We start from the raw sequence: 13050 nt of genomic DNA on the forward strand, positions 1-13050 counted from the left end.
ATGGATATTGTAAAAACCCCACCGGGCTAAAATAAATTCAAATGGTTTAGATTTTTTTTTAAAACCACATTTAAAATATTAAATTTTTTATAATTTTATAATTTTTATAATCATTTGAACCTAAATAATGAATCATTAAAAATTTAGATTAAAAGCCTATTTTGAGATATATAAGTTGTGCCCGCGTATGTGTCAGCGGACTTAGAAACCCCATCCATCTATTTATTTTCAAAAAATAAATCAGTAAAGCCTCACCAAATAACTCTTCAAAAGTTGTAATTCAAGCATTGGAAAACATTTAAATCGATCATCTCAACTTGAACATTATGGTTGTGAAAGATAATTACGATCGTGAACTCTAAAAAATAGTGTATATTTTAACAAAGGGAAAAGTTTATATAGAGCCGAAGCTCTAAACAATCAAATTAAAGCCTACCTAAAAAATTTCACTAAAATAGGTTGTTTTGATGACCAAATATACTCAAATTGATTATTTCGATATCAAGATGCATGGACATGAGAAAAAAATGGATTTTAAGTTTTGGAAATAGTGTATTTTGTAATGCATTTTTGGACCGTCAATTTTCAAGATTTCAAATTATCTAAACCATCCATTTCACCCTAAAAATAAAAGAAAATTGTTTCATGTGGGGCTGGACCGCATTTCTACCATATGCGGTCCAAAGGCATAAAGCATCCATCTTAAAGATGGATGCAAATAGCTGGTCTATCTAAAAACAAGTGTAACTAACATTCCAAATGTTTTTTTAATATAATTATTATTTTTAGTTTTCAATTTTCTTTTTCATATTCATGATCTCCATGTTAAAAATTATATATTCTCCAAAAATTAAGATCAAAGTATGTTTAAAAAATATGTTTATTGTCAAGCCCATATTTCTACAATATGCAGGCTGGCCTCATAGAAACCATATCCAAAATTAAGGGGCTGTTTGGATACTTGAAAATATATTGTCATTGAAATATATTACGGGCGTAATACATTACCTGCAAATGGATTGTCACTGTTAGGTAGTATTTAGATGCAACTTGGGAAATACATTGCTACTGTTTGGCTATGTCTAGAATGTCTAAAAGAAATGTGAGAAATGTATTACCATCCAAATATGAAAATATAGATATGTTTGACTAACGTGATTAGACTTTGGTTTCAACATGATAAGTCATTGGAATAATATGATTGGAATAACATGATTTTATTATGATAAGCCTTATTTTTATTTATTTTTTATAAAAGTCTTTCAAATGTTTATCTATATATAATTTCAAATGAGAAATACATTTATGATACCAAAGTCAAAATCTTTGTGGTAGAAGTTAAAAAATGAGAAGAAGTTTTATTAGTAACTAAAAGGTTTGGTAATTACAATAGAAAATTTTGAAACATTGGAGGAGACTAAAGATGTATTTTATTTCAATTGAGCTTTTACTAATATCTCATGATGATTATGTTGTGTAAATGTTTTTATTATGATTGTGTTGTGTAATTTCTCATCGATTATTGATTATTATTTTTATTATTTATGATTTTATATGAGAGCTGATGGCGCGTTACAACCCAAATTGGGGATAGAAGGATGTAGAAGTTTTTTATATTATGATTGAAAGTAGAAAATTATCCCTCATCAGGTTCTACAACGGTTTAAATCAATTTAGATTTCTCTTTACTTTCACTTACCAATCATTAAAAAATTTTGTTTTTTGTTTTTATAAGAGAGTCAGATGAGGGCTACAACCTAAATTTGGATAAAGGAATATAAAATTTTTTTATTATGATTGCAGTAGAAAATGGTCACTCTTTAAATCAATTTAGATTTGCTTTTTTACATTCCATAAAAATATTTTTTAAAACGAGAATATGAGAAATCTTAAACAATATATTTCTACTTTCTTACTATTCAAATACACCCAAATAATATAAATACCATATTTTCTTGTAATTTATTGTGACGAAATATATTTCCCGACACCCAATAGGCCTCACGGTTGAAAGATCTAGTACGATTTATTGAGTTTCAAATTTGAGTAGAAACTTTCGTATTTCAAACTTGATAAGACAAGGTAATAAGTGGGCCGTGCATGTATCGGCTGATGTGGAAGCCCCATCTATCAAATAATTATCCTCCACTCAAAAGTTGTGCAAATATCACGGTGAGACTGAGAGAGCAAATATGACAGTGAGACTGAGAGACCACGTTCGCATCCCTCCAATGGCGGCCAAGTTTTATTTATTGGCATACAACTCCTTTCACGCCTTTGGGTGGTATAATTACTATTCTACCCTTCTCTGCAACATTCATTGTTCCCTTCTCAAGCTTTTCTAATCCTCGTGTTCTCTTATGCATATCCTTCTTCTTTGATGGCAGGGCAGTGGGGCTTTCTAGGCTTTTGGCCACATTTTCCGCGACGAATTCTTTGAATAGAGCTTACAACTCTTCCGGTGATCTTATCAGTAAGCTCTCCCTACATTTTAATGAAGTTTTTCTTGATAAATTTCAATTAATTTTTCACATGTTAATATATTTCTAGAATATGATTTTTAATGAAATTTATCAGGTACCCAAAACCACCTATTACTAAATTGCTGGGTCTTCTGTGGCATGATTTCGTGTTATTTCGAAATATGTTCCTTCAATTTTGCATGCAGCTATCATCCTTTTATGTTTATTTGCACGAGTTTGTATTCTTCAACCACATTGCAATATTACATCAAATGCGAATACATGAAAACATTCCCAAAGATTCATCGGTTTTCTTGGCGAAATTTCATTTGTCGTCTCTTTCATCTTGGGTGTTGATATAGTTAACCTCTGTTTTGTTTTAATTTAGTTGCTCTTTCTTTCCTGTTCAAGGTTGGCTGCAAGTTGGTTCCTTTTTGGAAGTCTTGCATTCTGCTCTAGGTAATTTGTTTCTTTTTCTGATTAATATATATTGGCTTGTTGTTGGTTTATACATGAAGGGTTGTTTGATGAGAAATGTTGTGCTTATGTTGGTTTTTTTCAGGTCTGGTTCCTAGTGGAGTGCTTCCTATTCTCATGCAATGGGGTGGGAGGACTCATTTCCTTCTAGCTGTTGTTCGCCAAATAGACGAGGTTTGCATTGATACAATTTTTTACGATGATTGTATGAATTCTTGGTTCGTGAGTTCCATTTTTTATACTTATTCCGTTTTGTCGAACAATGATTTGGAACTCGCCTTGGCAAAGAGACTTGGCCTTTAGCCCCGGGCGAGTTAGTCAGCTGGAGTCCTATACATGGCCAAAACACTAGATAAATTAAAAATTAGAAACTTTTTTTGAAGAAAATTAAAATGAAACTAATAAAACTAAATGTTAATTTCGAACCAGAAACAACCTTAAAAACTTCAAATGGCTAAAAAAAGTACGGAAAAAATGGATTTTTAAAAAAATGATTTATTGTTGGAGACATTTTAAAAAGAAAATAGAAAAATAGGGACTATGCCAAAACAGAAAAAAAAACTCACCAATCTTTGCTGAAAACATCCAAATTATATATAAAAATCCATAGGAAAGTCCCATTTTTTTTTTTTTTTTACAATTATTTGGATTTCCTTTGTTTTTTTTTTACTTTTTTGTTTTGTTTTTAATGTACTCTGAGTTGTACACACAACTCAGAGTAACTCAGCCTTGCCCATACTCACCTGAGTTTGAGTGGACTTGGGCGAATCCCATAACACTGTTGCCAAATATTGTTGTGTACATCAAACTTTTTATTTATTTTTATTCTAAATGATATTGTTGAGAGTATCTTTACAAGAAACAGACTGATAAATTCGTGAAAGAAATAGAAAGTACTTCTTGTGATTGTGCACACTGGCACTCCATGGTTATTGTCTTGTGAGAGGCAAGCATGATTTTGTATTCAACTTGTATTTCGTACATAATTAGTTCCTTGTGAGGGTATTTTCTATTATAATTTCTCATTAAATATATAGTGTACAATTAATAGTTACAACAGGAATAAATCATCGTTAAAAATTGTTTAGCAGTGATATTTGCATTTCAAATGCTTCATTCTTTCTCCATAAGGGCGATATGCATTTTTTTGTTATTTATTTAAAAATAATAGAGGTGTTGCGGAGATGGCAAATTCCTATCATTCTTGATCTATCAAGTCTCAATGCAGTATCAAAGCAACTCTTATTGTGGAGATGGCAAATTCCTATTGTTCTTGATCTATCAAGTCTCAATGCAGTATCAAAGCAACTCTATTTTCAACCAGTGTGTTTAACAACTACAGTCACTTGAGTTCCATGGAAATGGACTTCCTCTCATTCATGAAAAATGAAATACAAGTTTGATGTGAATGCAAACTCAATGACATGCAATAAACTAGGGACACATGTTGGTTTAACTGTGATATGGCATGCACGTTGAGTAGCATGACACAGGTGAATTCATTCTGTTTTTACAAGAACACTTGAGAGTATTCTTTCATTCAAAAGGCTTCATTTGTTATTCTGGTGCAAATCTCAACATTTTATACCTTCTATGCCCATATACTTCCTAGAACATCGATCCAATTTCTATTGGTAGGTGATTGCTGTGACCCTTTTTTTTTTTTGTTCTCAGTTGCAAGTTCTTTTAATCCTGGTTGTGTCAAACATAAGGATTTATCCCCAACATAAGGATGGACCCCCATCTCCTCTTCACTGGCTTTGGCATTGCCAAAACTTCCTTGCCATTATCTTTGCGTCAGACTAGTGGCAACACTTTGTACTGAACCTTTTATCTGTTAGTACTCTTACTAAAGCTTTGAATTTGTGGTAGGGAGCTGAGAACCATGGTACAGATAACAACTTAACCTACTAATTAGTTCCTATTGCCCATTAGTTAATAGTTGATTCGTATGGTTCATTACTAAATGGCTCATTACTAAATTACTAGAACATGCATATGACAAGAAAAGTGAGAAAAATCTCTAGAGTAGCACATGAAGAACTATGAAATGAAATGCCACCAACTTTTACTCGAGAATGCAGCATATGAAAGCATGAATAAATGCTTTTGAAGACCGAATATATCCTGTCAATTCCTAAAGATTTTATATGTATGTTTACTCAAGGATTTCTTTATTCCACACAATCCACCAAGTAGTACTTGGGATTCATGGCAGAAAGTACCATTCAAATATTATCTAGGCACCAGGTTGATATTTGCATGTGAAATTCCACTTGCATGGAGGCTTTACTTCCCAAAAACCCACATTTGTGGCAGTAAAGGGACGTAACCCGGTTGTGCTGCCTAAGCAGGCTCCCGGGAGGGGTGGGCTGGAAACGGTTCTAACCTTTGGCTTATGCACAAAGTGGCCGCTCTCAGGACTCAAACCCATGCTCTTGCGCTGGCTGCTCGAGTCTTTTACCGTCACACCAAGTGACGGCCCCTATGGAGGCTGAGGCATTACTCATGGTATTTGTAACTTGATGCTCCTTTGGATGCCCATATGGTGGTCAAAATCGTGAGCATTTACTAGTTTCACTGATTGGTTGGTGAAGCCTGGTACATCCAATACTACTTCCATTGATGTTGCTCTGAATTGGAGATGACTATTCTAAAAGTTTTATGTCTATCAGTCCCTCTTTTCTACCTTATTCTTTTGATAGGCTAAAGAGCCAATTATAGATAGATTATTTACTTTTATGCTTTGAACCTTTTTGTGTTGGTGGAACTGGAACTGTGTTGTTGTTGCCACCTCATATATATCTTGAATTTTCATGTGCAGGTTCAGGAGATGCCTTCAGTTTTCATCACTTTTCTTTCATGGAGCATATCTGAGGTGAGATTTAGACATCATCAATGTTTAGAAACTCGGAAAGTCCAACTTGGAATCGCCTTAGTCACTTTCCAGATGACCCTGGCTTGGATGATCCGAGTCTTGATCTAGTCTTACTAAGTTTTGACTGAGTATATCTGGGTCTTTAAAAAATCAGTGAGTTTTGTCCAAGTCTTGGCTGGTTCAACTCTAAACTTGGGGAGCTAACTAGGACTTGCCCTTTGCCCTGTTCCATGTTTTTAAAGATGTAGAATTGGACTTTGGATCGCGAGGGGACTGATTCCAATTAATATGCTTCTAATTGTGCATTTCCTGATTTGCACCAGTGTATGGATATAAAAGGAAGAAAAAACATCATCATTATCAGAGCTTTTTTCCAACTAATTGGGGTTGACTACACGAATCTTGGTTTACTATTCTGCTCTATTAAGGGTCATACCCTCAGTGAGGCCATCAGTCACCATATCTTTTCTCTACTTCCAACCATGTTTTTTTGGACCTATCTCTTGTACTTTTTAAGCCTTCTACTTGAACTAACTCGCACCTCTTAAAAGGGAAGGAAAATAACAAAATGAAAAACTGGGGGAATCGGGCAATTCTTGGGATCCTTAGTACTGAATCGCTCCCCACTGGTTTTGGCTCAAACTAAGCACTTCCTGTTTAAACCTATGATGTTTTAAAAATTGATAAAAAATTCTGTCTTTTACAAGATTGTCAAATGTTTTTAAGCTTGGGGATGTGGGTGGATACAAAGCTGGATACTTTGCAAGTGACTTATGAACAAAAAGAGGAAGTGTTGTTCTTAATTTAATATACACAAACTCATAGATATGCATATATAAGTTGGTTATGTAGGTGGCCAAACTGCTCATGTTCAAGGAATCTGCAATACACTACAAAAATAATATAGGGAAGAAATGCAATTATATATATTTAATAGAAATATTATGGTCTTATGTGTTATCACTGTATAATCAATTGATGACATTGGAGAGAAGTGTGACCTATTGCTTGGCTAATGTGACTTTTCTCGTGGGTCCCACTCACTCTCCATCTTCCATCAATTGATTGGACAATGTGACACTTATGGTGATAGCCATAACATACGCAATGTTCAAAACAACGGAAGCGATTGCCTAGACGACTAGGGGTCCTAACCCCCTAGGCAGCTGGGCGGCCGCCCAGATACCTAGAAGGTGTCGAGGGTGCGGAGCATATGTTTTTTTTCCTTTTCTCTTTTTTTTTTTTTGTGTGTGCGTGTGCGTGTGTGTGTGCATGTGCGTGTGCATGTGCATCTGTGTGTGTGCGTATGTGTGTGAGGCATCACATAAAACAATTAAAGGTCATCTTCTTTTTTCGTATCTTATATGTAGAGTGAGAGAGAGAGCATATGGGTTTGTGTGTGTGTGAGAGGTCGTGGATGACATGTTCTTCTTTTTCTTCTTTTCACACACACACACACACACACACACAGAGAGTCACACAGAGAGAGAGTCACACAGAGAGAGAGAGAGAGAGAGAGAGAGAGAGAGAGAGAGAGAGAGAGAGCCTCACATTGAACACTTGAGGGCATCTTCTTGTTCTGCTTCTTGTATGCAAAGAGAGCACATGGGCCTATGAGGAGAAAGAAAGAAAGACCTTAAACAGGCGTTACCTTCTATTTTTTAAGGTGTCCTGTCTTTTCTTTAAAAAAAAGGGGTGTGGCACTAGGCAGGCCCCTTGGGCACCCGCCTAGGCCAATTAAGTGTTTTTTTTCTCACGGCCACATAGCGGCCAAATTTTTGAACATTGGTTGTATAAGATATATGCAGTCATTTGTACTTCCTCAAACCTGTGTTATAAAGTTCATATGTATATGTGTCAATTTGCAAATGAGCTTTAATTCTGTCCATTGGCTTTAATAATCAGGTTTTCCATTTGTTACTTGGGTGGGAGAGAAAGGTAAAACTGTTGAAACATTGTTATAAGTTCATTTATGAGCTACGATTAAGCATTATCTGCTTCATAAAAAATAAATGGTGTAGAAGAAGGAGAACATCTGTCTTGAGCATTGTTTGCTTCATAAAAAATAAAAGGTGTAGAAGAAGGAGAGTATCTGTCTCCATCTGATAGAAATATTTTCTCCAAACCACTGCACCAAAGGTTGATGACCTGCTGTTACTCTACCATGTCGCTCAATTTCAAGAGGATCTGTTGTTTTTTGCTTTTCCAGGATAGGAGATGGAACCATGAAAGCTTGAAGCCTTGGGCCAAACCCGTAGCTATAGAATCACTTTTCTAGATCGCATCTCTAACCTATAACTCAACTAGCGACAACAATTAATATAAATTTTGTTATCCTATTGATGCTGTTATTTTGTTTTAAGCAATGGATAAAATTATCAGTGAATCAATCAATACTATGTCAGGAGGTACAATTTGAAATGAGTTTCTAAATGTTATGTTTGCAAGCTTAATTATGTGGAAGTATAGAAAAACATACTCATTACATCAGGAAGTACTCTCGAGGTGCAAAAAATATTGAAATAGGTGAGATTCCTCACTGAAAGTAAGTTTCTAAATGACTGCAAATTGTGCTTTAAACTGAGTTTTCCTATGTGTTATTCATCAATAAAAAATCAGCCCAAGATATGATAGCATGATTAACTTATCTGGCAAGATGAATTATCTGATTGGGCAGCATACAAATATGGTGATGACTCAAGCTTTATCAAGTCACTGCAGTTTTTCTTTTTGTGAATATTGGTGTCACTACAATTGCAACTTAGTATGCTTATCCCTTTATCCAATTGCATGAAAGGTCCCCGTCCAAGCCCCACATGCAGTAATCTAATTAATGAAGAATGAAGCAATCATTGGCTTAAAATCTAAAGCATAGTAATCAGTATAAAAAGTAAAACGATTAAAATATTTGGGTAAGTTGTAAGGCTTGTCAATTCGAGCCTCTTGGAATGTATTCTTTATCAATAGCACACACTCTCTGGACAGTTTTTGTTGTGGCCAATATTTGTCAAATTAGCTGGAAATGAGTAGCAACATATTATTACTTTGTTTGAGCTGTAAGTTTAATCTTTGTCATAAATAACTGGATATAATGTGATGGTTTTTACAGTGGTTTAGTGCTCTAATTGAATTTTTGTGAAAGATATTAGAATTAATATTTTATAGGGCTCCTAATTGTATTCCAATTTTCTGTTTCGGAGCAGGTTATCAGGTACTCACACTATGCCCTAAACAGCTTAGAAATTTGCCCATTTTGGCTCACTTATCTTAGGTTTGACACTGACATAAACCTTTGTATTTGTTGTTCATGCGTTCTATATTTGTCAATCTAAGAGAAATATTGTTTTCTCAGATACACTGCTTTCATCGCTTTGTATCCTGTTGGAGTTGCTCCAGGAGAGAGTGAGTATTCTCTATGATGTGTTTTGATGCTCAAATAGTTAGAAATTTTTTTTTTTTGTGTTTAGTACTTGGTATGAAGCATTGTTTCTACATGAACTTCTCAATCACCTGAAAGTTTCACTTGAATTCAAAGTGACCGAACAATCATGAGTTTGGGATTCGGACTATTGAGGTTTCAGACTTCCTATCCCTACAATGTGATTAGAAGTTTGAGGAGTCGGTTATTTTCTTTTGTTCTGTTCTTTGACAAACATGTGGTGCACTGCTCTTTTTTGGTATTCATTGCGTGGTCATTGCAGTGTGGCTTATGTATGAAGCACTTCCCTTCATAAAGAAGAAAAACTTGTATTCAAGCTTCTTTGACACTCTCCACTTCAGCTACTATTCCTTTGTTGTGGTATGCACAATTTGATCATGTCCAATTACTTTTATCTGTTTAACTATTTTCTTGGATGTCTGATTTCTTCCATGATATCTTACAGAGTCAATTGTTGTTGGTCTTTGAAAATATCAGGTCCTTCTTGTTTGCTACCCATTTCTGTGGTTGAAGCTGTACCTGCATCTTTTTAAGCAGAGGCAATCCAGATTGCGGAAACTACATGAGAAAAAGAAGCAATGATGGTTTGGCCCTTGAAAGCCTAGACCTTTCAATTTTGTCAGTTGGCTTTAGATATGTCTTCTTTTTACTAATTATCATTTTGGCTTGAGACCTATTTTATTAAATGGCAAGAATTTAGCTGGAACTTACTGTTTTCTGAGTGATCATGGGAATTTTCAGTATTTCTAAATATATACAAGACCTTATTTTTGAATTCATGTTTTGATCTATTTTACTAGTAACTAGTTATACAAACATGCAGTTCTCAAACGAGAAATTCTAGCTTCTAACTTTCTGCTTTAAAGGTAGTCTACATTTAGATGGAAAACCTCCTTTTTGGAGTGGTGATCCTGCTGTGGACTTGAGTGGCGATCATGTCTCAAGTTGATACTTCGTATTTATTACAAGTAAAGGAAAACAACACAGTCTAGTAGCTTCTCTTATGAACTCCTACTTTGCTTAATTTTCTGGTAACCAATCTTCTAACAAATAATTTAACAGAATTCCTTGGATGTATCCGTGATGTCGGAGTGGGGAGAAGAAATTTGCCTTTGGAAATAGCTCCTTATAATAGCTTTCGTATCAATAATTTCATAGAAAGTGTGCCGCTCATAGGATATTCCTGTAATTATAGATTTGATATTTCTTGTTTCACTTATTGATAAACAATGGATAGAGAGTAAATTTATGATTTGTTCAACTAAATTTCCATGAGTGTCTAACATAGTATGTGATTATGTTACATAGAGACCAACGTGGGTTTCTGAATTTCAGTGTGCTATGTGCCCAATACTTCAGCCCAGAAGCCAATACAGAGAAAGTTCTTGTGATTATTTATTTTGTAATAAATAAAAGACTTTAATGTGTATATAATCTCTAGTTCATACTAATTACACTTAGATGTTGTTGGCCTAGTGGTATACCACACAAACTTGGTACAAGATGTCTTGGATTCAAACCCACACTTGTGCTCTTTACAATTTTTTATTACCCCTGAAGTTTTGACATGGTCTCCAAGTGTCAACACACAATACATAAGCAAGAATAAAGATTCTCCGTAACATACGTTTGTACATTGAAAAGGAGCGTAAATACCCCTCTTGTATGTGGTCCAATTACTATTTATGGCACATTGAGAAATGAATACGTTGTCCAACTTTCATCAATACCAATCTTGCGTGGGAGGTCAAGTAACATGCTTTTTCTTGTGGGCTTTTATTGACTCGTTTATCGGTTAATCTTCAGTTTTTACAAAGCTTATCGTGTTACTTTCTCGCCTCATTTTCATTTCTTGTGATTTCTTGATTGCAATTCCATATCTCCCTTGCAATCACCATTGGTCTTCTGCAATAGCTACTCAATGTTGTTTCTTTGTACTTCGTCAGTTAGCCCTATCATTTGTTTTCTTGCTCTCATGCTGTGATTTATTCAAGTAGTATTATGTTATTGTCTTGGAGTGGTTTCTTATTGTTTTTATCCTGGTAGCATTCTATTATTGTCTTGGAGTGGTTTCTTATTGTATTCATTTCATTTGTATCTAGTTTTTCTTTCCAGTTTCGTTTTCTCTTTAGTAGTCTTATTCTAGTTTTCTTTAGTAAGTGTTATTTCCATTAGTGTATTAAAGATGTAGTTTTGGTTCTGGGGTTACAGATAAGGGTGCCTATTAATGGGATATATTTGTAATATGTACGAATTTGTATACATTTACATAATCTTTTGTTGTCATATCTTTACATCGTGGTCTCATATCTCAAGAGCATGAATCTCTATGAGTTCATTGGCTTTCTTTCAACAAAACCAAGTGTGGACTGATCATTGTTGTTTGTTTCATGGGAATTTTATCATTGAGGACTTCGGCAACCCATGATTATCCTGTTTGAGGACTTAAGGCTTTGAGATTAATATACTCCTTTAGATCCTTTCTTCTCTTTCCTTCTCACAGTCTGTAATTTTGTATTGTCATTCTTTTTATTTTCCATGGCTCGTGTGTTATCTTTCTAGGACATCAGATGGAAATTGAGGTTTTTAGTTTTGCACCACATGAAAGCTGGGTTGATAAGCGTCTTTGTCAGGTCTTGTTGTTTTGTTTACTATAACAAAATGCTCTGAGATCAGCTAGGCTCATTTGGCACTTGGACGAGTGAAACTCATCATTTCCATGAGCTGGTCGTCCTTTGGCTCATCTAAAGCACCATAAGCATTGGATCAATTCCCTGTTCTATGACTTGATCGTGGGCGTTTGCATCCCAAAGAATTGTTGTTCTGGTCCTGAAATGTAAGGTGCAAGACATGGGGATGATGATGAATAACATGCCTTAATTTTAGCTCATGGTCATGGAGTTAACTGAGGAGAGGCACTTTATTTGCTCTTCTCCTTGCTTAAGTCATCAAACTCATCCGCATTGGGTCAAAGCAATGGATGGGTGGAAGTTAGTACAAATTTCAATCATTATCATCTTGGTTTTTTTTTTTTTTTGGAAGGATTGGCCCTTGTGGGTGGAAGGACCTCTAGGGATAAGAGACTTTATATGTGGAATTGAAATAAAATGGCAGTGCTAATGGCATTAGGGTTACTCGTATAGAAATATCTTAGGATATCTGAGTCGAAAGATTTCGATAGAGAGAGAACAACTTATAAAAACTTTGGAACGAGCCTCACATGCCTCTCTCTCCTCTCTTTTGACTTTTTGATTTTTGTGCTTCATGACCTAAGTTTCTCTCTATAAAACTAAGTGTTTCTTACAATCTTTTGTAAGCCATCTCCATTGAATGGCTCTGAAATTGGAGTTGTTTAAATGGCATTTTCAATTCTAGTAATCGAAAGTTGGCTTGCGGTTGTGAGCATCGAACTCTCGATCTGAAGGCACCGTGCGTAAAAAGAATGGATGAATCACACCATTACAAGAGAGTAATTGACCCCAGAAAAGTATGTTGTGCACTCTATTTGAACCTTTAATTTTATGTTTCCACTATGATTAGGATTTATCGTAGAATCATATAGCAAGAAATCCATGGCACCCATTAATCCCAAGTTTACTTGTTTGGTCATAGAGAGAAGTTGTGTGTTTTTTTTTTTTGGAATTAAGTGGGGAAGATATGCCCTTACCTACTTTTTTCAAGTAGATTAGGATTTAGTTTTTTTTTAAGGTATTGGTGGGGTGGTGTTGATAGTGGGAATGAAAACCACAACGTGAAAACTAAAGTGGGGTGTTATTACCATGACTTTAACCCCT

At 35.0% G+C, this 13050-nt stretch overlaps 1 protein-coding gene across 7 annotated transcripts; it reads left to right on the forward strand.

Moving 5' to 3' along the window:
* Window positions 1–2003: 2003 nt before the first annotated feature.
* LOC18434145 (Protein-tyrosine phosphatase-like, PTPLA) lies at window positions 2004–12396 on the forward strand. 7 transcript variants are annotated; one of them, XR_002280939.2, is made up of 10 exons: window positions 2004–2284; window positions 2388–2473; window positions 2874–2921; window positions 3025–3113; window positions 5764–5817; window positions 9021–9088; window positions 9170–9219; window positions 9519–9616; window positions 9702–9840; window positions 11819–12396. XR_002280939.2 is itself a non-coding variant. In XM_011625041.3 (10 exons), the coding sequence occupies exons 1-9, from the start codon at window positions 2193–2195 to the stop codon at window positions 9836–9838; spliced, it is 690 nt and encodes a 229-aa protein (XP_011623343.2). In that variant the 5' UTR covers window positions 2004–2192; the 3' UTR covers window positions 9839–9840; window positions 11819–12396. The 7 variants fall into 7 exon arrangements, 4 of the variants coding, with proteins under 4 accessions (XP_011623343.2, XP_088730662.1, XP_020522831.2 ...); XR_016061301.1 differs by having other exon boundaries at window positions 11827–12396; XR_016061300.1 differs by having other exon boundaries at window positions 11890–12396.
* The last annotated feature ends 654 nt before the right edge of the window (window positions 12397–13050 follow it).

Source organism: Amborella trichopoda, chromosome 8 (genome assembly GCF_054954075.1).
Source record: "Amborella trichopoda isolate Santa Cruz 75 chromosome 8, AtrichopodaSantaCruz75HAP2 v2.0, whole genome shotgun sequence".
NCBI lineage: Eukaryota > Viridiplantae > Streptophyta > Magnoliopsida > Amborellales > Amborellaceae > Amborella > Amborella trichopoda.

What these genes read in the sequence shown, in the direction of transcription:
- LOC18434145 (XM_011625041.3), top strand. Translation starts at nt 2,193, where the DNA reads ATGACAGTGAGACTGAGAGACCACGTTCGCATCCCTCCAATGGCGGCC. An exon ending in AGTCTTGCATTCTGCTCTAG is followed by an intron (nt 2,922 to 3,024) that starts GTAATTTGTTTC and finishes GGTTTTTTTCAG; the next exon opens with GTCTGGTTCCTAGTGGAGTG. An exon ending in GCTACTATTCCTTTGTTGTG is followed by an intron (nt 9,617 to 9,733) that starts GTATGCACAATT and finishes TGAAAATATCAG; the next exon opens with GTCCTTCTTGTTTGCTACCC.